Genomic DNA, 27,748 nt, shown 5'->3' on the forward strand with positions numbered 1-27,748 from the left:
GCAAACCACAGGTTACACATAAGCTTCAAAAAAATGGATTTTAAATGGGCAAAACAGACTATTGACCCCAGTTCGTGGGTTAGTTCACTGACATAGTGACATTGGTGAGATTCTGAGCAGATTGGATGCCAGAGCTGTCCCTCCAGCCTCATCACACAATCAGGCAGGACCCCACAGGAGCAGACGCCCATTATGACTGATCCTGATTAGCTAGCAGCTGATGGAATGGCTGGTGTGTTATCAGTGAACAGCAGCCTGGCTTATACCCACACTCTGGGGACAGGACTCCAAGAAAAACCAGGAGACAAGCAGGCAAGTGCTGCACAGCCTGCCCTGTTCCTATCATGGGAAAAAAGCACAGTCCCACCAATACAAATCTGTTTAATTGAGTCAATCAGAATATGTAAAGCTATTGCCAGAAAGTCAGCCAAGGAGTGTAGCATAGGCTCTGTGCGTATCCAAGCTTACTGCTTTCAGAGAGGTCACAGGAAGGGGAGAAATCCAATGAAGAAAAAAGCTGCTATGTCGCCACTCCATTAACAAACTTCCCCACAACACAAACAACATGTCTCCTTACTCTAAACAAGTGCAATTTTAGTCTCTAGACAGCATTTAATCAGAATTAGTGTGCCAAAATGAGACACTAGTTGGGATTTTTGAAAAGAAATGTAACCATCAGGGGTTTGGGAAGAGCTAGCACAATAAGACATTTGGCAAGAGAGAGAAAAACAAGAATAGGATCTCACTAGGACCCCATCAAGAATCACTGCTTTCCCTAAAACTCTCTGTTCCTAAAATAAATCTGTGTTTTCCCTTCACCCAGCCATAGTCACCTGCTTTTTATGGAAGATACAAGATCTTGAGGTGGGCCCCTCCATTTACAGTAATAGCAACCCTTCTACTTATAACATATGCACATTTTTAAGATGTTTTCAATTAATTCTGCCTCTCTGACATGCAGAGATGCTGCTTAAATAGGAAATTGTGTTATCATAGGTGTTTGAAGATTTCTAAAGCTAGATCATTTTGCATTTTCTACCCTACTGAGCTAGGAAATTAAGAGTAAATTTTCACCCTGCCCTCTAGGAAGTCTGATTTAGTCAAAGATACAATCTCAGGTAGTAACTACAGAATCAGCTATTTATTTAATTTAAATAAAACTATTCTTCCAGTAGAAGAGAAGGGAAGAAATAGTATGTCATGTTAAGATTGCTGAGCCAATATGTCTCCTCTGCATCCACTCTTGGGGTTACTCTCTGTGCACGTTGAAGTGCACTGCTGATCTGTGTTAAATAAGTTGTGGTTGAATGGAATAAACTAATTTGTTTCTTGGGTGTTGCGCAACTGATTTAACTCTTGCTGGCACATAGACTAGAAATAGAAAAAAATTATATAGTTTTACACTAATAACATTTCTATGACAGTTAATTCAACAATAAAGAAACATCTGCCCTATCAGGAGAGTGATGAACAGGAGCTGTGTTACCTTTAATCCAAAGGAAGGGGGAGATGTTAGGTGTCTTCTCATGTGATGACTTACCCAAGGGCTGATGCCGTAAACACAAGGCACACCCTCACCCAATTGGCAGCACACCTTTGTCTCTCATTCCAGTACAGGAGCAAGCATTATCCATTTGTAATTTAAGACAAATAAAAGACTTCTGGGCTGGATAGCTGTGTGTATCACAGGGATCACCTCAGAGAGATGACCCTCAGGAAGTTCTCATTCTGTTGCTTTCATGTGGAAGTGGAGGGTAACTAGACAACTGCTTAGGTGAGCTATCTAACTTGTCCACAAAAGCAGAAGTGATAGGCCCTATTTTTCATCAGGTGACAGGCTGAGCTCATGTCTACATGAATTTGTACAAGCAGAACACTTCCCCTGGGTAATTTTCGTATCTGTCAGAAACATGCACAAGTCGGTCACAACATTGTAATCCCAATGTTAAAGAGAGTTACCATCTTCAACAAAGTCCGCTGTAACAATATGTATGCCCCAAATACTTCCACATCCATGGATTCCTCAGCTAAGGAATATGGTTTCATATTTTATGGGCTTAATCTACAAACACAATTTCAAAAACCTCAGAATATATAAATGAAATCAATTTCTTTTAAGACAAATGAAGAGTCAGATGTAACCTTAGGGATCTGAGGTTACTAATACTTCTTCCACAGTTTTTGGAATGGAAATCAGTTGACTCAAATTCCAGTCTAGGGTTATTTCCTATTAGAGAATTCTCAACTGTACGTACCTGTACACATTCACTGTGTTCAATGATAGTGCTGTACCTACAGATGTCATTTTTTTTCAGATTCACACTTGAAATTGCTAGACAACAAAACTTTTTACGGAGATGTAGCTTAGGTCTAAGCAGAAATCAGGTAATTCTGTCCCTATCAAAGGTTTTAAGTAACCAAACACAAAAAGATTACACCACCAAATAAAAGGAAAAGCTGTATGTAAAAAGCACAAAGCAAAATAGGTTGACTACCCTCAAAGTAAAGTTTATTAGGAAATAAACAGAAATGAGTGATCAATCCAACCTTAAAACAAAACGCAAGTGCATGTTTGGGATGACTGGCAAAGTTAGAAATCCCTGGATCCATTAGTCTTTGGCATTTCAATTATGCCATCTAAAATGGGAAAGAGAAAACTCTTAGGGTTTTTAAGTATTTTCATTTTATTTATTTTAATTCATTTCAAATTAATACAAGCACCGAAGGATTTAGGAGTCTGCAGCACCTTGTCTTGTCCGTTGTTTCATATCACCTGGTTCCCACTGTCTGCACCCCTCCTGGCCTGATACCACTTCCTTTAATAGTGAAAGAGTTTGGGCTCAATCCAGTCTTCAAAGAAAAATGGATGTGAAAAGCCTTCAATCCCCATTCCTGCCCTGAGCCCAGGACATACATACACTTCCCAAGAACTGCACAATCCAGTGGGTATTATTTTGTACTTAATAAAATTAACAGTTTTTATAGAAAATAGGATTTGAAATTACATTCCAGCCATGGAATTCTTCGAAGTGTGTAGAAGTGACAACAGCTATAATATCAGTTCTGATCCTTTTCACATTTCTGACATTATTTGATTAATTTTCTAAACTAAGCTTATTACACTGCATATTAAGAGGCAGAAAAAATGCAGATGTGGAAGACTATGTTGCTCATTGTAGATTATTTTTGTCCTAAGCTGTTCTGCATGGCTGCAATATACTTACCAAACACAGTTTACTGTAACTATTTGCTTCAGCTTGTAAGAAGGAATATCCTAAGTAAAAACAAAATAGAAAAATGCCTGGGATTCACTCTTAATGTGATTTTCTCCAGATCAGGGAAACCAGCCCCTTCTACATGCAATGTACATTCAGCAACTATTCATCTATTATTAATAATGTTTCTAAGAGTTACACTGGAAAGTTAAGATACCAAACCTACAACCTGGCACAGAAGAGATTAGTGAGAGCTGAACAGATTATATTAGTTCTAAATTATATACAAACTCTGGTCTGGAGTATCTTGGGATTCATCTATTTAATATCCCTCCAGAAAGAAGGACTCTTTTTGGACTTACGGTTGGTTGTCCTGCTCTGATCACTCTGAGCACTGTCGTTTGACTGGTTGCTGGAGACAGAGGACACGCTTGAGCTCCTGACAAAACCAAATGTGGCCAGTTTAGCTGCTGGCAACCGTGAATAACCTGGAGGACGAAGTCCAGTCTGGCAGGGCTTGGGAAGATTTGATTTTGCAGCACTTGGACATGAGCCTTTCTTAAGATCAACTGAAAGAAGGAAAAAGAAAGAAATTTTTATTAAATAAACTGAACTAGGATACACTGATCATTACCTGTACCACTCAGTTACATAGAGTCAGTCTAAAGACTGAATTCAAGTTTCAACAGCTGCTCAAGCCTCAGTGATGTCTTCTTCTAGCTCCACTAAGAAGAAGTTTTGTGGAAAAATTACAGGTCACAATAATTCTTAAAACATGAAATGCAGCAAGGACCCATGAGGAATAACTCAAACTTCCAGCAAAGCAGCATAGTTCAAGTCTGCTAAGATTTTTTTAATGTTATCTTCTTTTGTGCTGTATCACTTTCTAATTTTACATTTGTTATGTGCCACTTAAAAGAAACTCATACACTGAGACAAACACACTACTCATAGTCTCCAATTTTGGAAGCTATTGTAGAATGCCTACAATCCACTTCAAGGACATAGGACTTCTTTGTATTCCATCAAATAAAACACTTCTTTGAATTCTTTCTTTCAAATTTCCCTAAAAGAAAATGTCCTTTTCTTGCACCAAGCCTGGAAACAAAGACATGACCTGTAAAGTTGTACTTTTTTAACATACCAGCAGCCATTTCACTGATGGATTTCTCCTCACTATAAACCACCAGCCCATATGAATGACATCAACCAAGTCTCAGACAACTGCCAATAGCAGGCTTATAACAGATGAAGTTAGGCAACAACAGTAGTCCAGCTACAATGCCTCTGTGGTAACTGCTAACTGGTCATCTGTCTCCAGCCTGTGTCCTAACTCATATTCTGCTGCTCTTGTCTAGTTGAAATTTTCTAGGCAAATGCAAACACAGGCCCATAAATGCTCCAAATTGCTTTCATGGATCAAAGGTCCATGAACACAGCAGGATTGTTTTCAAGGACCAAAGATTAGAGTTTCCTTTTGATTGGAAGGTCTGGATACCAAGTGGATCTGGACCTCAGGTGTACATAAAATTTGGGCAGAGCTTTTCTGTCTAGATTTGACAATATCAGATTCCTGTTCCTTTTGGAATCCCAAGCAGCAAAATTATATATTTTAAACAAACAAACAAACAAAGTTCTTCAAAAGCTGATGCTAGAGTGTTTAATCAGTCATCAGGTTTGGTAGGTTAGGAGGCAAGGCTGCACTAAACCAATCAACATATTCTGCCATAAAAGGCCACAAAGTCACCCTTTTTTCCATTCTTAGTCAGTGAGCACTATTTGCACATTAGCCTGACACATACTTCAAAGGAAGAAGTGAACATTCATAATATAGATGAAAACTAGAAATTAACTGCACAGTAAGAATTCAATCTTCACATTATTACAGTATTTATTTCTTTCGTAAACTATGTAGGTCACAGCCTTATTAATTTTAATAAAGCATTACACTTTGAGGAGACTTTATAGAAAACAAGACTAACTCCTTTGAGCAGAAAAATGTTATGGGGATTTTGAAAGATAGATGTGTACTTCATCACAATAATAATACTAAGCTTTGTTTAACAAAATTAAGCCTTTTCTCTTGAAATAGAAATATGTGCAACATCAAAATAAAAAGAGTTTTGTTATCCTGTAAAACACATTCCTTTAAAAGACTGATCCTGAATCTGCTTTGGATGATGTGAAGATGGGCTCAGAAATACCTGTAGGCTCCAGGTGCAGGCGAAGAACGGTGCAGGCACATTAGAATGGAGAACAGGTAAGCTGTGATGTTTATCATCAGTTTATGGCCAGGCTTGTGCAGCATTGCTTTGACAGTGGTCTGTTACAGCTGTTTTGTGATTATCTGCAAAGCACCACCAAGCCAGGCTTCTTATGTCCCCACTGCTGGGGACATTCACATCACAACTAGATGATCCTATGGCAAGGTACTACAGAGCTCAGATATCAATTCTACCAGCACAGCTTGCTATTAGTGTGAATCCTGTAAACTGATTTTCGTGTAGAAACAAGAAAAGATGTCCATTGAAAGGTTTTAAGAGTCCCAAATGATAAAAATGGCATGCTAATCATCTTCTAGACAAAATCTGTCTGTTTGAGAGGACTATTTCTGCATTGACAACTGCTGCATGTCAGGACTCAGACTGGCTATGCCACTTCAGCAGTATTTTGGGTATCTTGCTTACCCAGCTGGCTGTACAGTCACATGCTTGTGGCTGTGCATTGCTAAACAACATCTTTGCCAGCTACCTATTGGGTACATGAGGGCAACTGTACTTAATAAGAGGCACACAACTTAGTCACAGTGTGCAAAATATTCCAAGTGTTGCATCAGTGACAGGACCAAGCCCAGGTAGCCTCCAGATTTGAAGCACAGAAGAGTATCCATGCAAAGTGACTGCAGGAGCAAGGAACCTGCCCAGGTCAGTGGCAGCAGGGAAAAGATATGGGATGGTCAGTTGTGGGTTTTATAGTTTCTGAAAAAAGCAGCAACAGGCCTGCACTATGCAAGATGAGAGCTGAGACTCCTTTTCCCTAATCATCTCTGAAAACTGAGGTGGAAAGAGACGTCTTTCCATTTTACAGTGAAAAACTATAAATATCACAGATTTCCGGCAGCAGAATAGGGGAAATTCCACTGGGGCAGGGGGGGAAGGTGGAGGGGAAGTGGTTAGAAATGGTTTTATTTAAAAAGCACTTGAGATGTGCTTGCCTTAGGACAGTGAGGTTCATCTGGGACTCCCATGTCCCCAGCTCAAGCACAGGGATGCCCACACCTAGTCCCCAGGCTGTCAGTTCTCTGCACTGCCATGCAACCAACCACTACAGTTATCACTGAAGAAGAATAATTTCCTTAAAACCAGAAGGATTCAGGTGACAAATTGCCCAGCCATATCTATCTATTCTTCAAGATCATTCTCCCAGACCAGGGCAGAGGATTCAGTGCTTTTTTCTCCCACTTCTGTGTCCGTTTCAGTTTATGACTTCAATTCAAATTCTCCTTGAACTAACAATATTTTGTATCTTATACTCATCATCCTCCTTATTTTTCATTTCTCTTCTTTGTAATCCAGCTCTTCCGTACAATGAATGTCCTGGGGGCAGGACATCATCCTCATTAAGGATGCATTCAGAGCCTTAAAATTAAGTAATTTTGTGTCTTCTTTCTTATTAAAATACATGAGACATCAGCCTATTGTATATATTTTCTGTACCAAGTATCATCGAGTTTTATGATGTATGTTCTTTCTTTGTTTCTGTTTCTTAGAAGCATAGAAGCACTCCTGCAAACAAGGTCTGGGAGTTCAAAACAAAAGTTATTTTAATGAGCAGTTTTCATTTTAATAAAAATCTGCCAAAATAAGCTTTAAAAATTGGCAAAAATTCTTTCCAGTTGTCTCACTGCCTGAAGCTAATTATAGAATTAAGTATTGTTGTCTGTATGGCACACAAGCAATTTTCTATGACACTTCAAGCTGTTCCCATCTAGAAACATGAAAACATTTTGAGGTAGGGACTGATTGACACAAACCAGATGTGCCTGGGGAGGCTTAAGAAAAGACTGAGCTAGACTTCTTATGCACCCCCACTGCACATGAATCACATCTCCATGCACATGTATAAGCAACTTTCATGTGACTTCTTTGTGAAATCTGAAAGAAAAGATTTACACAGATATGTTCTTTTGAAGAGAAGAGTAGTGGTTCAAGACTTCACTTGAGATCAGGGATCCTTGTCAAGCCTTTGGTTTTTTTGTGGTGTTTTTTTTTTTTTGACAAGCATGTCTCTTAAAACATTCATCATTAGGTGTCATTTTCCGCCAGAAAGCTTACTTTGTTTTATAGGATGCTCTGAACATCATTATTCTCATTTCATATTCAGGAATCTGGGGCAAAGAAGTTACCTGCAAGGTCACTGAATTAATCAGAGATAATATAAGCAGAGTTAACTCACCGTAGTTAATCCACCTCAGAGTTAACCCAATCATTGATTGATATCTTTGCAGATTAAAAACAAATAGCGCAAATAAGCAAACTATTCTGTTGCCACTACCTTTGTGGTTTCCCTGTCATAGGCATAATGACTTCTCTCTGAACAAGAACTGAGAAAAGGGGCTTTAAAACAGAGGCTTTAATGATTTACACTCGAAGAGCAGTGAGCAGATTGTGTCCACCTCCCTGAGGATCTCTCACCCAAATGTCAAGCCTGGGACAGTTCGGTTACAAAGGAAAACCAATTTTCACAGCTGAACATCAATTAATTTCTGATCAGCCAGTCCACCATCATAAAGTAGGAAATTGCCATCTCCTCCTGATTCAGATTTAAAAGCCCTAAAAAGCTGCTCTGTGACTTCCTAATTCCAGGTAATGAAAGGTTGTTCAGCAGCTTCTCACCACCCCAAGAATTTGTCCTTGTTCACTTCGTAGCTGACATGCAAAGCAGCAGCATCCCACAGAAACTCCCAGCACAGGAATTGTCAGTGCCTGAGAGGCACTTACTGCATTTTCCAGTGAAAGCCCAGAGCAGCAAGAACTCTTCTCTGTGCACCAAAACCACTGCCCATCTGCTCAGTTGCTGCTGATCGGCTGCTCAGAAGGTCTGTGAGTGCCCAGCCAGTGGTGATGCTTGGCTCTCTCTGGGGAGGAGGCAGAGTATGAAGCATTTGCCTGCGGCTGCATCCAGACTGCTACTAATACCATTCTTATGACTGGCAATTTGGTACAACAGTCATATAGACAACCTTTCTTATATGACACATTTTGGTTCTTTGAAGACACAGCAATTGTGGGGAGCACAGAGGTGGCATATGGGTAAGTCTTGATACAGTGGCAATGCCCTTAGCAAAACTCTGATAAAGTAGTGTGTCTCTTTCTTTGAGCACATTATATTTCTTTATGAAATACAGTCAGATTGTTGTCCTAAAGAAAGCAGAGAATGCCAACTTGAAAACACTGCAGATCAGTGGAGGACAGAGAATATTTCCTCTCTGAATTGTCCCCTTGTCACCTCTTTCGTTAAACAATTAAGAATTTTGCCAGTAACTCAACAAAAGAATTTTGCCAAGTAACTCAGTCTGCAAGACTATAAAATAAGCACACAGTAAGTAGCAGTAAGGCAACATTTCAGGAGGTAACCTCAAAACCCCTTTTCTATTATCAAATCTCATTTACTTGTTCAAGTATTAGGTATTCCTGAGAATAAATGTGAAAGCAAAGCTTTCCTACCAGGAGAAAGCTGTAGACATATTGTAGTATTCATGGTGAAATACATTATACATATACAAACACACAAACAAATACATATATCTGTGTGTGTCTGAGTAATCAGGAACCTTGCTGTCCTGATTTATATATAAATTGTATCTTCCATAAGAGCTGAATTGCTTAGAAATAAGATGAACTGCTAGACCCTCAGGACTGGCAAATTTAATACACAAAGAGGTGATAAGGAAACATCATTTCATTAACTCACTCTTTGAAAAAAAATACCATAAATACTACTGAAAAATGGAGAATTAAATGAAGTTTTAATTATGAAATCTCTGTAATACTTTTCAAAATCAGACATTAATTCCATCACAATAATGAGCTAATCAATGCAAATCCTAACATGCTTGCTCCAAGAAGTCTTTATAACCAAGGAAAACACATTCATAATTTATGTGTTACAGGCACAGTATCCTTCGATGCTTGTTTTGAATTACAAGTTCCCCATAGAAAGAACAGAGTCAATTTACATATAATAATCAAGCATTTGCAGACATTATTGCACCTTTAAATACATCACAATTCAATTACTTTCTATCTTACATACAGTTTAGAACGGTTTTTCTTACAGGCAGACTGCTTGCCTGACCCATCTGAGGCAAAGCATCACCTAAGGAGTAGCACTGCTCAATAAGGAACTCGCAGCAAATGCCGACACATGTACTATGTCCTATAGATGAAGAAGGATTGCTGCTCTGGTCACATTTTAGGCATCACACTTGGAGATGAGACTTGTGAGATCATTCATTATTACTTCACTTTTTACTTGGTGTGTCTTTAAACTAATGAAACCCTTAATGTACTTGTAGCACTTGCAGTCCATCACGGCAGTTCAGGGATTTAATTATCAATTACTTTAGAGTCGGCTTTATGAGTATTACTATTACACGCAGGCCAAACCACTCAGCTTATCAGTGCTGCTTAAACTGACTGCTACATTATGGATGGCATGGCAAAGGGGAATAAAATCCTCATTATGAGGCACTGCTGCTGTCCTCAATACTGTGCCATGGCGATTTCAGTTTAAAAGCCTCTCTGTGCTACCTCACACATTGTCATGGGATGGCAACTGGCTAGATCCTTCTGCTTCCATTACCCAAGGGCAAGACTGAAATCACTAGGATTAGAAACTGGATTAAAAGCTCATAAATGAGCTGCAAGAGTTGCTGATTGCAGTCTTGAAGGGAGAACTGGTATTCTTGAGAGAAAAATACCCTCTAGACCTGAGCTGGTTTTGCTGCAGTCAGCCAAGATCTCACACCCCACAAGACCCCTGGGCAAGGGTCTTACCAGCTCCACTCCCAGTAACCAAATGTTTATGCATTTCATTTGCTTATAAATATGACTTTCAAAGCTGTGCTTAATCCTGTTTCTCAAATATTGCATGAAAAACCAATAATGCAGATTGAAGTTTAATACCACAGCTAACTGCAAGTTAAGGAAAAGTGGTTGAAAATGGTGTTGGGTATCTTAAAACAATTGGCTAGATGGTGCCTGCCCTGTTCTGAGCCCCTCCAATGAGCCTCAAACGAGCTCTGGCATGCCAGGGGTTGCTGTCCCATCCAGCCCCCCCTGGCAACCAGGGACTCATCTCTGGTCTGTATTTGTGCACCAGCCTGGACACAACCATGGGAACCAGTTCTCTGCTGCCCTTCCACTCCTATATCAGTCTTGTCCCATCTGCTGTCACTCTACTTCATTCTACTTAAGTGGAATTACTAAAGATGAAAAGAATCGTGGGCTGACCTATAAATTTATATGTTGCTAAGAGAAAGATTAAGAAGTCATTTGAGGTATACAAGGAAAAAGGTTTTGGACAAGGAAAAGGTTATAAACCTATCTTGAATGGATAATTGGGAAATAAAATGCCAAAAATAAAAGAATGTGAAGAAACTAATATAAGGTAACAGAAATACATGAAAGATAATAAAAGAAACCAACAGAGAGCAATAAGAAGTACTTTGCAACAAAATAAGATGTTGCAGAAAAATTAAACATATTCTTCATCTCACAAGGGAAGTGGAAGATGAGATGTCAGAAGTGAAAACAATGTGTTCTGGCATGGACAGTGAAAAACTAGAGATATTAGCAACTTCTCCAGAACAAGTCTTGGGTAATTTAAAATCAACAAAACCAGTCAGAGCCCAAAGACCAGATGAGACACACTTTGGGATCCTGAAAGAGATGGCAGACAGATTATTGGACTACCATGAGTTATCTTTAATAGCATCATTGAAACAGTGATGTATCAATAGGCTAGAGAGAAACAAACAAAATAACAGTTGTAGGAAGGAAATTATGGAGATCTGTGAATTAAATTTTACCTGCAAAACAGACAAGGTCCAAGAAATAATCAGTGATAAGATCAAAAACCACAGCTGTTGATCAGTAGAAAGCCTTTAGGAAATACAGTCTTAGTGGAATAGTAATTGACCTAACAGCTACTGCAATTTCCTCATGTATACTTCTCATGCACTGGCATTTTTAAAGGCAGTATTACTGGCAATAAATAGAACTGATAGGCTGATACTGCTTAGATTTTAGAATCTCACATAATATAGAAAGACAGTAAATTGATACAAGAAGACAAGTTTGGGTTAAAAATGGCTACAAAAAAGACATCTGCAATCATCAGTGATGCAGGATAATAGAAAGGATGGATAAATGGATTATGAATAAATAAAAATCAAGGGAACATTCATTTCCAAGGAATAGAAAAGACAGTGGACTTGATAATGGGTCCTGTTTGTATATTCCTCTCATATCTATCTCCCAAACTGATTCCTGTTACACAATGGCTTACTCTACCTAATGGCTTATCCTGAACTTGCAGCCTCTTGCAATTTCATTCAATGGAAAATATGATCCAATTGCTCTCTCAACCTGCATTCCTGTGTTCAATGCTGACTGAACTCAATTCACCGAACTGAAATTGGTATTTACTACCTAGCGTGCAATCTTGGAGTGTCTCAGAAGTCACATACAGCTAAGCTTGGTCAGCATCAATATAGATAAACTCCAGATGTCAAGAGACACTGTGTTACAAAGAACCTTGATTTTCTGATAAACCCCAAATCCTGGTAACCTGTATTATTGACTGATGCTGTCTTCTCAGGTAAGTCAAGACACTCTGGCCCATTTCCTTTCTGATTTTCTCTAAATTTCTTCTGATGCTTAGTATGGAGAAATGGACACCAGGGAAAAAGAGTAATGGTTTTCAAATACCTGCAAAGAGGAGAAGACCCATGTCCACTGCAGATAGAAGAGGAAGTAAATTTCAACAACTGGGGTTCAGCAAAACAGTAGGGAAAACTTTTAAATTGAAAGCAGGTAATGTATTGGAGCAACCTGTTTTCAGAGGGTGCAGGATCTCATATTGAAGATTTTTATAAACAGATTTTTGTGAGCAGGTTAAATAAACACTAATCAGAAGGAATCCTCTCATGGGCAAGAGGAGGGACCATACGATTCCAAGTCATTACTTAACTTTATCCCTTATGACTCTTTTTAAAAATCTCTGCAGACTTATAGGCTGTTGAAAAGCTGCTGTGTTTCATTTTGGCAATGACTGATTTTCAGTTGCATCTGAACTTGCTGCTGTTTAAATGTACATTGTTAAAACCTCCAAGCTTTTCCAGGCTACCAAGGAATGTCCTGTAGAAGTAATTATCATCTCTGTCTTGTGGCATCATACACTTCTGATTCTTGCTTTTCCCTCCCCTGTAATTCTGCCCAGGGTCATGCTGACCTGGGCAGTAACTGGAAAGAAAAAGGTATTAGAAACGTCGTCTCTGAAGAGGCATACATCAGGGCTTCTGAACACTGCCCAGGCTTTCAGAGAAAAACATCATGGGGAACGTCATATTAAGATAGAATGACAGGGTCTTCATGATGGCAGAAAATGTCCCATTATCTTCTGCAGGGCAAAACAAAGATTTTTCAGGCATTGCAAAATGAAGAAAGACAAAAAAAGAGCACAATGAGAATTATTACTGAAATTGATTCTTCTTCTCTTGCAATGGCCTGTTAAACAACCTTTCTACAAGTCCCAGACTCCCTAGTCAGCCTTTCTGCAGGATAAAAAGACACACCTCAAAGAGTGCTGTTGGAGCTTTGTAGAATCAGGTCAAGATGTCACTCATTTTGTGATATTTCTGTCTGAAAAAAAATATATCTTATTGGTGACTATAGTTAAAAGAAGGAAAGAAAGTCATACTTTACCTGAAGCATCAGGATGATAGAGGCTGGGAGCACTCGTTATTTCTCCTTGCTGATGGAGACAGCTACCTGAGGATCTTTGACTTGCAATAAGAATCCTGCTCTTTGCAGATGGTAACCTGGACACTGCACCCAGTCCTAACTGTGGCTTGAGTATCATGGCAGATCGATAAAAACTTGGTGGGACCTCATAATGAGTATATGGTGGAGGGCAAAATTCATCTTTTGCAGGCCTTTCCCCAACCTACAGAAAAATTATTAACACAGATATTTATACAAGAAATCAATAAATCCAGAAAATATGGAGCTCTAAGTTGCTTATGAAGGCTAATTCTCCCTCCTTATGAATCTGGGCTTCAGAGCACTGCAGACTGATCATCACTTTCAAAAAGTGATGCTGTTACCATATGAATCACTCTCCAAAAATACATACACACACACACACATATAAATACACACATTACAGTCTCAGTACAGAACTAAACCCAAATAAAGAATTGATGTCTTCCCCGAAAGAAAATAGACAAATGGAAGATCTTAAATTAGTGAAAATAAAGTTGCCATTAAGTCCTGAAAGGTGATATTATTTATAGAGGTAGGTACACCAAGAAAGTGTGTAAGTAAGTGACATTTTTATTAGAAGTTATTTAAAACACTCTGAGATACAATTTTGTGGGACGTCACTTTTAACTTAGTTAAAAATAAAGCTGAAGGTATTTTAAGTTCATTTTATGAGAGAAATGGTATTATCAAATCGTTTGTGTGAGAAAAAAATCCTCTACATGTTCTTAATGCAAAATGTTCATTGTAATCTGTCCCCCTAAAGTTCCTGAAAAGAGACTTGGTTGTGGAGGTGGGCATATTTTACACCTGAGTATTCCAAATCAGAGCTATAAAACCCAGCTGCCCATTTGAATTGGAGAAAAAAAGCAAATTTGCAGATGTGAAATATTTAGTGTTTATCACAAATAGATGACGCTTTGCTAAAATCAGAGACAAATCTCTCAGTATTCTAATGGGTGTATACTGTGAGGACAGAAGTCAAGCACCAAGCTGAAAATATCTCCATCAAACTGGCTGTTACCAGGGAATTTGCAGTCAGGGAATGACATGGTTCCCCATTTCAGACCTTGCACCTTTCTACTCTCAAGCTGGGCTCTCACACCCACCTCACTGTTCTGCTTCATGATTCAGGACAAGGGTGCAGAGCAATGTCAGTAGTTTTCATCTCTCTCACTTGCAAAGAACTGTTTGCCTTTCTGAGTAGAGTCCAGCTTCTTTATCATTGTCTAATAAAATGCAGTATCATCATAATGCAGACAGGACCCATGGATTTTTTTTTCAGTGCATCTGATTTAGGCTACAGGAAAAAATAGCAAACCCAAAACAGCTTAGGAAATACGAAATCTGAATTAAATTTGTTTTAAAGTTAATCAAAAAGTGCCATAGGCTACCTAGGAAGAAATGTAACTGCAAATTAATTAATTGTGCTGTAAGTTATGAAGCATATAATATGCCAAATCAATTTCTATTTAGCAATTATAAGCATTTAGAATATGTGCTTTAATACTGGCTATAAAAGCTTTGATCCTTGCTGCTTCAAGAGCTTTAATCCAAATTTAGCAAATCTTTAATATGCTAAAAGAAACAAGATTGGTCTTAAACTAGTAAATATAGAATCTTTGAGGCCTTTGCACAGGCATTAAGAGGGAAGATTGAACAAACACTGCTCATTATATTTTCGCTCTATATTTTTCATTTGATTGCAGTTCTATTTCCTGCCATTAGATCTTCCTGTTTTTTTTTTTTTTATTGTACTCCTATGATGCATTTCTGCAAGTTAGGATGCATTTTTTTACTGTATAGATATGAGGTTGTGTCCTGGATAAGATTCAGTTTTCTTTTCTCTTTATTTATTTTTTCTTTATTTCAGCCAGATTCCCCTATACACTTCCTATCATTTCTTATTTAACTGGCAGTGAACACAACAATGCCAAGTACTTCAGTATAAGGAATAGGGAAAATCTTTAAATATAGAAACCTTGCCTTTTTGACAGACTGGGTCAGCTTATCCAAACCTTTAGTCACCTCATTTTTTTTCCTTTATTGACAGTATGCTAGGAGTAACACAGAAGGGCAACAACATGCACACAAAAAGAATTACTCAATCACAAGCATAAAACATATTCTCAAGCCGAGAGAGGTGAGAAGAGTTTAGAATAGAATCATTTATGTTGAAAGATCATCAAGTCCAACTGTAATTTACCCAAATATCTCTCAAGAAATAGATGCTTTTTTTTTAAGAAGCCCTTCTGGGGGGACATAAACATGCTACAAGGACATTATTTTTTCTTTTCTATTTAATGGTAAATTTATGAAGTACAAAATTCAATTGGTCTCAATAGAATTGTATGCATTTATTGATTATAAGGCCATTTTAGAGCTTTTTAGAAAGACATGGGTTGGTATGAGACCTGTTAGCATCCTGTACTCGATTCTTGTATGAGGGAATTTAAAGAAAAGATCTGTTGCATCCTGGTAACTAAAAAGAAGCTCAGCTCAGAGTTTTATTGTGTGTCACTGTCTGTTCATTCCCCACTTACCCCATTTAATGAGTCTGTTATACTGGAAAGTCTGCATCAAATGCTTGGAGCATACAGGAATTTCCACAGGCTGGGTAATCCCTAGCACAGCCAGCAGGTAAGGATACCCAACACTTCATGTTACTTTGTTTAAACATCGTCAAACAGTGCCTCAAGCAAAAATCATCTTGTCAAGTACCTGCTTCAGGCAACTATCTGGGAAAAGAGCTGGCAACATTGGTTCAGGCAGTTCAGATAATGAGACTTGGGGGAGGAATTAATTGCTGTTTTGACTGTGTATAAAACAATTCCCCTTTTTCCCTTACAGTCCTTTTGTTTCAACAGGCTTTAGCCCATGCTCTCCAGAGCAAAGAGGTGGGCAGCAGGCACAAGGAGAATGGGGCAGGCACGGGCCTGGGGAGGCAGGCAGAAAAGTTGGTGATCAGCAGACCTCCTGACAGACCCCCACCAGAACCAGGGCTCTCAGCAGCAGCCCTAAAGTGGTGGCTAAAGTGAGCCGATATCTACGCTCTGACAAGGCACAGGCTATCTCCACAAGGGTAAACTTTCACCCTGCAGCCCAGGCTATGTTCCTACCATTTAGCTATCTGAAGGGTGCTTAGAGATTACAGGTCTGATTGATAGCAGCTATTAACACTCCCTATCATAGCTGTGTAAAGAGCTATAAAATAATAATCGAAGAACTTCAAAGCCCAAACTGGATGTGTGAAATAGGACAATCTGGGTTTTTTTTTTCTCTCATGAAGACAGTAGCCATCCTATCCCAGCACCTCCTTTTTTCCAAAGCTTCTGAGTCTTCTACTTTGTCCCTTCACCAGGGTGATTTTGATCTATCTCAATACATCCTAACTGGTTTCTTTTTGATTACGCATCAGTCACCTGCCATGAACACATACTGTGCACAGCTGCTTTTCTAAGCATCTGATCACTTCCATAGATCAATCATTTTCCTTTCTTTTGATCCATACTGGAGCCAAATCACTCCCCTCTGCATTTCTCTAACTAGCAAGGCAATTGCTTTTAGGGTAGCAGCCCAAAGTAGAAAATACCACCTTCTGCTATCAGCTCCTGACTCCCGGACTAATGCAAACTGCAGTTTGCGTTTTCCTTCCAAACCTTTCCTCCAGGCAATACAGTTTCTCTGAAGAAGCAATTTGCTTGGTTTCAAACCTTCCCTTGTTGAAATACCCACCCAAAATTGTAGTTCTTAGAGGAGAGGGGGAAAAGGAGGATCCTGGAGCAGATTCTCCTGGAAATCATGCTGGGGTACATGAAAAACAACAAGGTTGGTGACAGCCAACATGGCTTCACTAAGGGCAAATCATGCCTGACCAATTTGGTGGCCTTTTATGATGGGGCTACAGATGGGTAGGGGCAAAGCAGTTGACTCTGGCTATATGAACTTATGCAAAGCATTCAGCACTGTCCCACAATATCCTTGTTTCTAAACTGGAGAGGCATGAATTTGATGGATGGACCACGCAGTGGATAAAGAACGGGATGGATTGCCACATGCAAAGAGTTGTGGTCAAAGGCTCAGTGTCCAATTGGAGACCAGTAACGAGTGGTGTCCCTCAGGGATCAGTGCTGGGACCTGTGTTGTTCAACATCTTTGTCACAGATATGGACAGTGGGATTGATGCGCCCTCAGCAAGTTTGCCAATGACACCAAGCTGTGTGGCTCGGTTGACACGCTGGAGGGAAGGGATGCCATCCAGAGGGACCTGAACACGCTTGTGAGGTGGGCTGATGCCAACCTCATGAAGTTTAACCAAGCCAAGTGCAAGGTCCTACACCTGGCTCTGGGCAATCCCAGGCACAGCTACAGGCTGGGCGGAGAAGAGATTCAGAGCAGCCCTGTTGAGAAGGGCTTGGGGATGTGGTTGACGAGAAGCTTGACATGAGCCGGCTTAAGTGTGTGCTTGCAGCCCAGAAACCAATAGTGTCCTGGGCTGCATCAAAAGAAGCGTGAGCAGCAGGTCGAAGGGGGTGATCCTGCCCCTCTACTCTGCTCTCGTGAGACCCCACTTGGAGTATTGTGTCCAGTTCTGGTGTCCTCAACATAAGAAGGACACGGAACTGAAGGAGGCTGAGAAAGCTGGGGCTGTTCAGCCTGGAGAAGAGAAGGCTCTGTGGAGACCTCATAGCAGCCTGACAGTATAGCAGAGGGACCTACAAGGATGCCAGAGACGAACTTGTCATCAGGGACTGTAGTGACAGGAAAAGGGGTAATGGGTTTAAACCTAAACAGAGGAAGTTCAGGTTATATATAAAGAAGTTCTTTACTGTGAGGGTGGTGAGGCACTGGAACAGGTTGCCCAAAGAAGTGAGAAATGCTCCATCCCTGGCAGTGTTCAAGGCCAGGTTGCACAGAGCCTTGGGTGACATCGTCCACTGTGAGGTGTTCCTGCCCATCCAAGGTCCTTTCCAACCTTAATCATTCTATGATTCTACGATTCTATGAAAATGCTTTGGATCTTCTCCTGCCTATAACCCTGATCTATAGTAAATCATGCTGCAGACTTGCCATAACCTGTCTCCTTATGGTTATCTGAATTCCAAGTGTATGGGCAGAAGACACCTATGGTCTTCAGAGGATCATATCAGACATGGCCAAACAGCTGCGCATTCTGTGCTATTTTGGCTTTAATTTCCATTGCCATACATTAAACAGTAATAACTTATTAATTTTCCCTAACCTTACAAAGCAACTGTGAAGATATACTAATAATGGTTGGCATAGCTCACAATGACTTGAATAATTCTAACTCCGGACACAAAATACCAGGGATAGAGCTGGGAACTGAAGTTAGAGGCGAAAGGACACTGAGCACTGTCATTTCTGTGTTTGCAATGAGATGCTGCTCTATGAAAAACTATAATCCATGACCACTTCAGTAGGTTTCCTGTTAAAGTAAGGGCCAATCTACACACACATGATACCCTAATTTGATTGTTTTCCAACTTTTGACTGTCGACTGTCACCAAATTTGTTATTTCAGTGCTGTTTCTTGGATAAATACTGTTTGTAGAAAGAGGCAGGCATTAAAATACCCTCAATAACAGCACAAGACACACAGCAAAGAAACACAGTAATTCTTTTTTTAAGACTTTTAAAAATCTTTTCCCATATGAACTATATAATCTAACAAGAGCTCTGATAGCCCCTGGGTTTCAGTACAGGAGGGAATTAGTTTATACCTCTAGTGCTCTGTCTGCAAAAACCTTCCAACTTCCCCAGTAAAGAGGAAAACTCTCTGTGGGCAAATTACATTAGTTTCCTAAAGCTATTCTTTGGGGGGAGGAGGGGAAGAATCCATTTATGCATAAATTCAAACAGCATGTCTTTTCTTTTCTAAACATCCCTATTTATACTACTAGCAGGTTTTGATGAGTTTACTGGAAAACACTGGAGGAACACAGAGACAACTTCCAGTCACAGATCAGACTTCACTACAGTGTCAGTGCCAGAAATGGTTAAGTAAGTTTATTTCTAATGATCACACATTGCATTGATTTAGAATTTCTTTCTTATTTGAAATGAGAACTAACTTCTGGCAGCAACAAGTAAGTAAATGACCACCACCTGGCATACAAAAGAGACTGTCCAAGCTGCCTCCTTACCTCCTGCAGAAACTTCTCTCCCATCGGACCGAAGTGATGGCCTGGGGGCCTAATTCCTGACACCACCAATCCAGAACTGAAGAGTCTTGGCTTCTGGAGGTCAGGCTTAAATTTATCATACAGGATGCTGGCAGACTTCACCTCCCCTCCATTGGATGCCTTCTGCTCTGTAGAGATGGGCATGCCACACGCAGGGCTACCGAAGGGCAGCCCCGCTGGTGCAAACAAAGGGTCAAGCTGCTCTATTGAACGAGGGTTTCTTCTAATGTATGTGATGATTTTAGGTCTCACAGGTTTGGGCCTGGGTATGGCAGGTTTTATCTCAATGCTTTCTTCCAGCTTTTCACTGCAGTCACTGTCCATATCTGTCTTATCTGCAAGGGAGCCCTTGGAGTGGACCAGGATAGGTTTTGGGATGGCGCTGCTGCAAGCAGTCTTAATAGGCACTTTAGGGGATACGTTTAACAACTGTGTACTGTCAATGGGAGGTAGAACTGAGGAAGGTGACAGTTTATCAACATGAAGTGCATAAAGGTCCTTCAAATTACTGTTTGATGATGTGGGCTGACTATTAACATCCAGCGCTGCCACTCGATGCACGGGAGTTGGGACACATAAAAAGGCATCATCCTTTCCTGAAACATCACAGCTCTCTGGTGTTTCCTCTGGAGGATGTTTCTGTGCATTATCTGTCTTTTTACTTGGAACTGGAAAGTTCAAGGTTTCCACATCGCTGTCGTGGTTGTCAGGTTGTTGGTGTGACACTGTCTCTGCACTGCACTCTCTGTGCTGATCTGAGAGATCAGAAGCAAGCACAGCAGCATCCTCAGTGATTTCTTTGACTAATGTCAGTTTGTTCTTATTAACGTTCAAGGGTTTGCTGTCAGGAAGATTAGTATTATGTGTAAGAGATATTTGTTCACCAACTGTTTCAGTGTAACCTGCATCAACTTCATGTAAATTTTCATTTTTTCTAGGTGTCGCTTTGCCGCTGGATTTACTACTGCAGGTGAGCGAGAATATTGTTTCCACTTCTTTGTCAGAATCTTCCTCACCATCCTGGCTAGTTGCCCTGTTGTCACCATCATTGTCTTCTCTTCCTTCTCCACCAGTGCTGACATCACTTAACAATTTGTCATCGGAATTTGACAATGGGTCCTCTACTTTAATACAGGTGTCTTGAAACTGTGATGCTTGAAATTTTGATGCATAAGACCTGGAGCGTTTCTGTTCCTCCACTGATGTATTTTCGTCATTTTGACATCCCAGAAACTCTACCAGCATAATTCTCTCAATCTTCTGTTGACAGGTATTTTTATATTGCAGAGATGGTGCAGTCTTAAGCTCAATTTTTTTACTTTTATCACCCTGACCTAATTGTGCTTCTGATTTACTAGCAATTTCATTGGGCTTCACAGCTGAATGTTGAAAATGAGAAGTATGCAGTGTGCTTTCAACGTTAACATTTGGTACATTTTCTGGTTTACTTATTTTCTTGTTCCCTGAGGTAGATGGTTTGGAATAAAATACAATATTTTCCTCTGAGGTATTGTCAAGTGGATGAAACACCATCCCAAGAAAATGATCTGTGGCTGTTTTTTGTGATTTCTCTGTATTTGCTATCAAATGGTGCGATGTGTCTATGGAGTCCAGTGATGCAGAAAGCAGGCGTTTACTCGACACACGGCCAACAGAGTCTTTTGTAAATGTTTCAGACTGAGGAGAGAATTTACTTGGTCTTCCCAAAGAAAGCCTTTTTATTCTCTCCACCTCCACAGTCCTAGACATTTTACCCTTAGAAAAGTTCTGGGTGAAGTCAACATCACCTTTGGAAATAACTTCTAGGTTGGCATCATTTGTACTACTTTTTAAATTGGACAGACTTTGTCCTCGGCTAATCCTGGTATGCCTTGCTATATCCTTAGCTTCGCCAGTCCTACAATCTTTCCCCATTTCCTTGCTTGCAGTGGAGGGCAGCTTACTTTCCTGTACAGCAGTGTGACAAGTCCGAGAGTCTTTGAAGGTCAGAAGTTTATTCTGCTCTGTATTCAGATGAGTAACTTTTTCTGCTCCTCCAGAGTGTATATTCCCACTCTCATCTGTCAACTCACGTTTTGTAACAGCTTCTTCAGGGGTTCTAACTTTTGTCATGATTTGATTGGCATTGGTATCCCCCACACTCACTATGCTTTCATTATTATTTTTCATTTCACTGTGGTTGTCCTGAAGCTGAGCATAACATGACTTGCTTGGGATTAATGGAGCACTCATTTTGGAGCTTCAGGTGACTGCTTCTTTAGCAGTCCTAATTAATGAGAAAGCGTTTTTTTCCCCTATCAGGTTAACTGTTACACATGCTTCGGTTATACATTTAAATTATAAACTGATCACTAGCAAACTCCTTGGCAGAAAGCTTGGAGTCTCTTGTCAGAATCACATTTTTGTGCTGCTCAGTTGTCTTTGACGCAGCCTCTGGACCTGGGCAATCTCTATGACATGCAGTAGAGAAGTTCAATAAAAGCGAAACAGATCTGTAAAGTTCCCTCCGAATGAGAGCCAGTTAATCCATCCAACCTATGAGAAAAAAAAAAACAAATAACCCAGACAATGTTACTCTGATGTCAGGAATCATGCTAACTGAACAAAGTTAAAATCAACAGCACTCCCAAGTACCTCCCCAGGACAGAGCATTTTCAAATACTTTAGATGCTGCTTCAATCACAGCTTTGCTCCCAGCAAAAATTCTCAGTGTAGCACTGATCTCTGACTTGAGAAGTCACACAGTTAAAACTGGTAACTGGTTGCTGGTTAGAGGAGTAGTTGATACGGCTTTTAAGCCACATAGATTTACAATTGGGAACAGGCATAAGTAACTAGGGTAGGGTGGGACACAACATTGAGGGTCTATTACACCCAGAGTGGTGTAGCTGAAGTACCACTGTATAGACAAGTCATAAGTAATAAAATTCCAGCTTCATTTGGGGATGTTTAAGCATTTCTCTCCTTGCCTTGTACAAATCACTGACATACTTGTGCTGACACCCTACCCCCTTTGACATTTCTTTGCCAGACCTATAGATGCCAAGAAAGCAAAAACTATGGCTGGAGGCCTGCAAAGGAAAACTCTGTTTTTCTGAGACAGCTACACATGTTCAAATATAGAGGATTATACACCAGTCCCAAAACAGTGCAGCTCCTTTTGGCTCCCTCCCACCTGTGGCTTTGAAAGCCTAGATTTTGTCCTCTCTCACTTCCAGCAAGATGAAGGGGAATTTTCCACCTATGCCATGCCTAGGCATTTCACTGTCTGAGATATTTCTTGTACCCTTCATCGTAAAGAAATATGGACAGTGGAAATCAAAACATGCTCCACAGTTCCCAGAAGGGGAATTCAAAACACCTGCAATGCTCCCAACTGTGCTGGGTCTCTAATCAGGATCACTAATTTTAAGTGCTGATTAAGTACACTGCTCAGTCTACAACATCTGGGTGCAAGTCTGGGCCCATGTTTCTAAAACCCCTTATGAGCAGGTCCTCCCACTCTGCATTCAGTTCAGCTCTGCTCACATCTGGCTCTGAGCTCAATCCAGTTTCTTTATATGGCATACACACATGTTGGTTGAGTCTGGATTCAAGCTCCTGGCATAGTTTTCAGCTCTTCAGCAAACAATAGCTAATTAAATTAATTAATGAAACAGAACAATGTATTTAGAATTTCACTTCAACACCACAGAATTGTGCTCTTATAGATAACATTTGAAAAGTATTATAAAGCAAGACTTTTTAACTACTTCTGTGTTCTGTCCTTATTGCCAGGGAAAAAAAGAATTGAATACTTATTAAATTAAATATATGCATTACAGAGGTTTTTGGTTCATTTCTTATTGTTCTTTTTCCCTGACCCCCCCAAAAATGACAATATGAGATTTTACATATTCAACCTGAGAGCTGAACTCTGCTTTTAGCTGAACTTCCATGTGCAACGGCAGTATATATAAATAAATTGATAAATGATGGTGGTCATGTACATTAAACCATAAGTACCATATCAGGCTTATGCATTTCAAATGAGTAAGTAGACCAATACATAAATTTGCCACTTATTTTCTTTTCTACATCTTTCACCTGGGTCTAGAACAAAGTTAATTAATGCATTTAAGTTTATGCACATGATACTAAGAGGTTGCTGGTTTCTCTTCTTTACACTGCCTCCAATATGATTAGTAGCTATGCAAATGAGGATAGTTTTGAAAAAAAAATATTGTGGAAGTACCTGTATTCGTTGAAAGCATTTTCACACACAGTGTGTGAGACAGACCATGCTGGTATGCTTCAGGAACCAGACCAAATAATTTGGTTTAATGTTGCTGGTACAAACTGATCAACATTAGGGTCAGGAAAGATCTGTCCCCTTTTGAGTACAAGGCACTGCACAACCTCAGTATGCTGCCAGTGGAGATTAATCTGTTAAATCAACCATTGCTGGCCAGAGACATGGACTTCAAAAGTATGTGTAATTACATTGTTTTTAAGAGAAGGGACAATAAAATACTGTCTAGGTAGAGATTATTCTCAGGCAGTGTTAGCATTGCTCCTATGCTTCCTCCAGAGTCAGTGAGAAGGGACGGTCACTTCGGAAAGGTGGTTCATCTTGTGCTAACACCTTCCAGGATAGATCCTATGCACCTGATCTTCCAAGTTCATCTCTTCTGGTAACAGATTAATGATGTCATGAACTTGAAGAACTGGATATATCCTTACGAATAGCATCCATTAATGAAAGCATAGCATACAATTACCAAAAAATGTTTTCTTTTTCTGCAGAATATTGCCTGTTTAACTCTGTAATCTGTTTTACAATTGTCATTACAGTAAAAACACAGAATATTGGTTCCACATTTGAAAATAACACAAGACTCCATTTTGCCATAGAACAACCTAACAGCACAGAACTCCTGATAAATTAGTATAAAAATAAAATCAAGCATCTATATCAAGTAATATCTTATTAACCTACTTTTCCCTGCTAAGGAATACAAGCTCTTGGTTTTGGTTCAATCAATATGATAAAGACTTGCATACTGTGATAGGGACATTTGGGAGTAAGACGCATGGGTTTGTGTTACATTTGGGACCTTAGGAGATTTGATCAGTCTTCTGTAAATAGCTTCTATTTAAGAAGCTTTGGCTTGGATTTTCTGCAGGATAGTTTATTTTATGTGGCACTGTCCAGGCTCAACTTCACTATGCTCTTTGGAGTCAGTGAGATGAAAAGACTCAGCTGTGCCTAGGTTCTGCTGGCTCTTCTTTATTTTTTTATTACTCACCTCCGTTGACTGATGTTGCCTGACATACACACATCTAAAGTCACTCCCTGACGTTCAGGAATGCTCTGAGATGAGAGAGATGTGAACCTCCCTAACTCTTCAGATGTCCTTTTCAGTACAGGAGTGGGGGGTAAGAGAAGACTTGATCCCAGTAATGGCAACACCTCATCACTTAACAGCATCTTACTTGAGACCCTGGACAAAAAATATAACTGCAAGCCTTAAAGACTGAACTTGGTGTGTGTACCAAGTTATCTTGATATGGGTAAACATTTCTTGACAATTTGTAGTGTAAAAGTGTTCCCTCTGAATTGCTGAGAGTGGAAAATTAAGTCATAGCTCTCCATGTCACAGCATCTTGGAGGGATGCAATAACTGTAATTGTGAAAAAACATTATAAAGTGACATGAACATGATAGACAGTAGAATAAAATTATGTCTACCAAGCTGTGGTTAGCTCTGATCTCACAGGGAGAAGAAAAGTTCAAGGAGCCAGAAACATAAGTAAATACTTTTGTTTGACTTTAGCAGTATCAGTTTCCTTCTGAGAAGTCTCTCTCTTAAAAGCCTCTATTCTTAATCTGACCCCATTTAATGATGATCTAGGAAAGTAGTCTACAAGAGTTTCTTCGCATCTGCTATTGCAATTCCTCCAATACACTCTGGCCCACTCTAAGCTGCATTTGGCCAGCAGGTCCCACGCTGGAGACACCAGGGAGAAGGTGAAGCTGAGCTGGATGATTTCTGTTGCAAGACACACAGCATGTACATCAGCAGAGCTCAAGTTTGTAAAACATAGCTGGCTGGAAAAAGAAAGCAGCAGCCTGATTCTAAATAGTAACAGCAGCTTTTATTGGTTAAACAAGTGGTGTAAAAATACTGTTACTCTCAGTAGGCACCAAATAAAAGAAAAATGGTAAAACATTACCATGTTATTGGTTGTCCCATTTGCTTTCATTTTGCCACAAAAATAGAACAGTAATAATTGTGAGATATGTAAAGGAATTATCAAAACACATGGGAAAATAAAATTGGAAATAAAGAAATAAAACCTGAAATATGTTGAGAAGTTTGGCTCCTGTATAAACATTTCCTAATGCAGGCTGTCACAGCTGCTTACCCATCCTGGTGCTGAAAGTCTAGAAGCAGGATATTTACAGCAAGGTATGCTAAAAATATTTGGTTGTACTGGTAACACTGTGCACAGCTTAGGCTCATTGTTCTTTCAGGACAACAGTAAAGGCTCTTGACCCAATGGGGTTGTGGGTTGTGCTGCCCAGGGATGAGGATCACACAGGCTTTTGGCTGCTTGTGAGGACTTGCAGACTAACCACTTTGTCATAACTCAGAGAGGAGTCATGGGGTGTGATGGGGTGTTTATTCTCCCAGAAGGTAGCTACGACTGCTTGATCACAACTCAGCTGAAAACACGAAGTGAGAAGCCTCCAGCCATTTCCCTCTGTGGCTACCCTGGTCATGAGCTCCAAGTTCACAAACCCCTGCAGATCCAGGAGAAGGGCTGAGCTTCAGTGCTGCTGCCCTCCACACTAGCAGCACATATTTGAACAGGATGAGCATCTTTGACTGCGTTACAGCACCCACAGATAAACTCCTGCAGAAACAGACCCCAAGAAAGAAATCTTGCTCCAGAGGAAAGGCACTCCCAGTCTGACAAACTAAGTGATGGAGGGAGATGGATGAGCACACATGATACATGTGTTTGTATGAGGTGGGAAACAGATGCAGTTTTTACAGTTACTACAGAAAACTGGCATGAACAGCAGCCTCCTGATATGCACAGTTGTCCTGAAAAATGCTGCTGGGGAGAACTGGCAAACCAGCCACAGCCTTGCTGAGGCCTTCTCTCGGAGACGAGATACCACTGGTTCTAGTGCCAGGGCTGCATGCTGCCAAGAAATGAGCCCCGCTGCTGAAACACTTACAGTGCTGGAAGGGAAGGAGGTGGGAATATTTTCTTGAGCAGCCCAAATCATCAAAAAGAGCTACCTCTAACAGTGATGGAAGTTGAAATCTGATACTAGGGCGTTAAAAAAAGAAGCCAATAAACCTTTTGGAGCGTGTAACATACAATTGGAATTAATTAAAAGTGGTAGAGAAGCGCTCACCCAGGCATGTGATAATTTTGTTAATGTGATTTGGAAGGCTGAGAACTAAGATTTGGATACACTCCCCAATGGCTTCTATTCATAAGGAAGCAGACCCAGCTGTTTGGGGAAATTACAGTATAATCTCATCATTGGCAGATCCTATGGAAATGTAGCTGTATGGCATGAAGAGAACAGTACTTCAGATAGACAACTTTCTGCCTGACGAGCAGTGAAGACATAGGCAGAGAAAAGAAATGGTGGAGAAAATGCTAGATTTTTACACCCTGGAAAATGATAGGAAGGCATTTCTTATTTGTAAAGCTGAAAAAATCTGAAAATATCAGAGGCTTTTGTACAGTTTGATTCAGTAGCATTTCCAGAATTTCAGTGTTTTAGTGGGTCTAACACCTTTACAGTTAATAAATATCATTATTTTCATGATTACCTATTCTATATCTATATAAATATAGTTATAAAAACTGGATATAAAATAGCTAATGTTTTCCCATGCCAAAGAATTCTTGTCAGTTATTTTATTTTTTATTCAACAACAGCACAGGTTTTATTTTAGCCAAATTATTAATGAATTTATTTATTAATAAAATTTATTTTGTGAAAGTGATTATAAAGAAAACAGATTTTAAACATTTGTCATATTTAGCTTCAAAATTTTCTAAATCAAACTTTCTCATTTAAACGTTCCAAATAATATTTCAAGATCAAATATACTTCATGTTGCCATTTAAAGCTTTTTAAATGGCAAGTCAGGTGACACAGAAAGGTTGCTGCTTCTACCCCAATTAGCATTTTATTTTCCTAAATAGCACGAAGATAAGAAGCCCAGTCAAGGACTCTGGTTCTTGCTTTTGATAGGCCTATGAGGAG

At 39.8% G+C, this 27,748-nt stretch overlaps 1 protein-coding gene across 1 annotated transcript; it reads right to left on the reverse strand.

Moving 5' to 3' along the window:
- Positions 1-3,577: 3,577 nt before the first annotated feature.
- LOC104400262 (microtubule-associated tumor suppressor candidate 2-like) lies at positions 3,578-21,699 on the reverse strand (the record flags this gene model as incomplete). The annotated part of the gene is made up of 3 exons (XM_010011149.1): positions 19,429-21,699; positions 13,205-13,445; positions 3,578-3,784 (listed from the first exon to the last, which is right to left on the reverse strand). Coding segments are annotated over exons 1-3 (2,719 nt in total), but the record flags the coding sequence as incomplete, so codon positions are not given.
- Positions 21,700-27,748: the final 6,049 nt, after the last annotated feature.

Source organism: Nestor notabilis, unplaced genomic scaffold (genome assembly GCF_000696875.1).
Source record: "Nestor notabilis isolate BGI_N333 unplaced genomic scaffold, ASM69687v1 scaffold8610, whole genome shotgun sequence".
Taxonomy (NCBI): Eukaryota; Metazoa; Chordata; class Aves; order Psittaciformes; family Psittacidae; genus Nestor; species Nestor notabilis.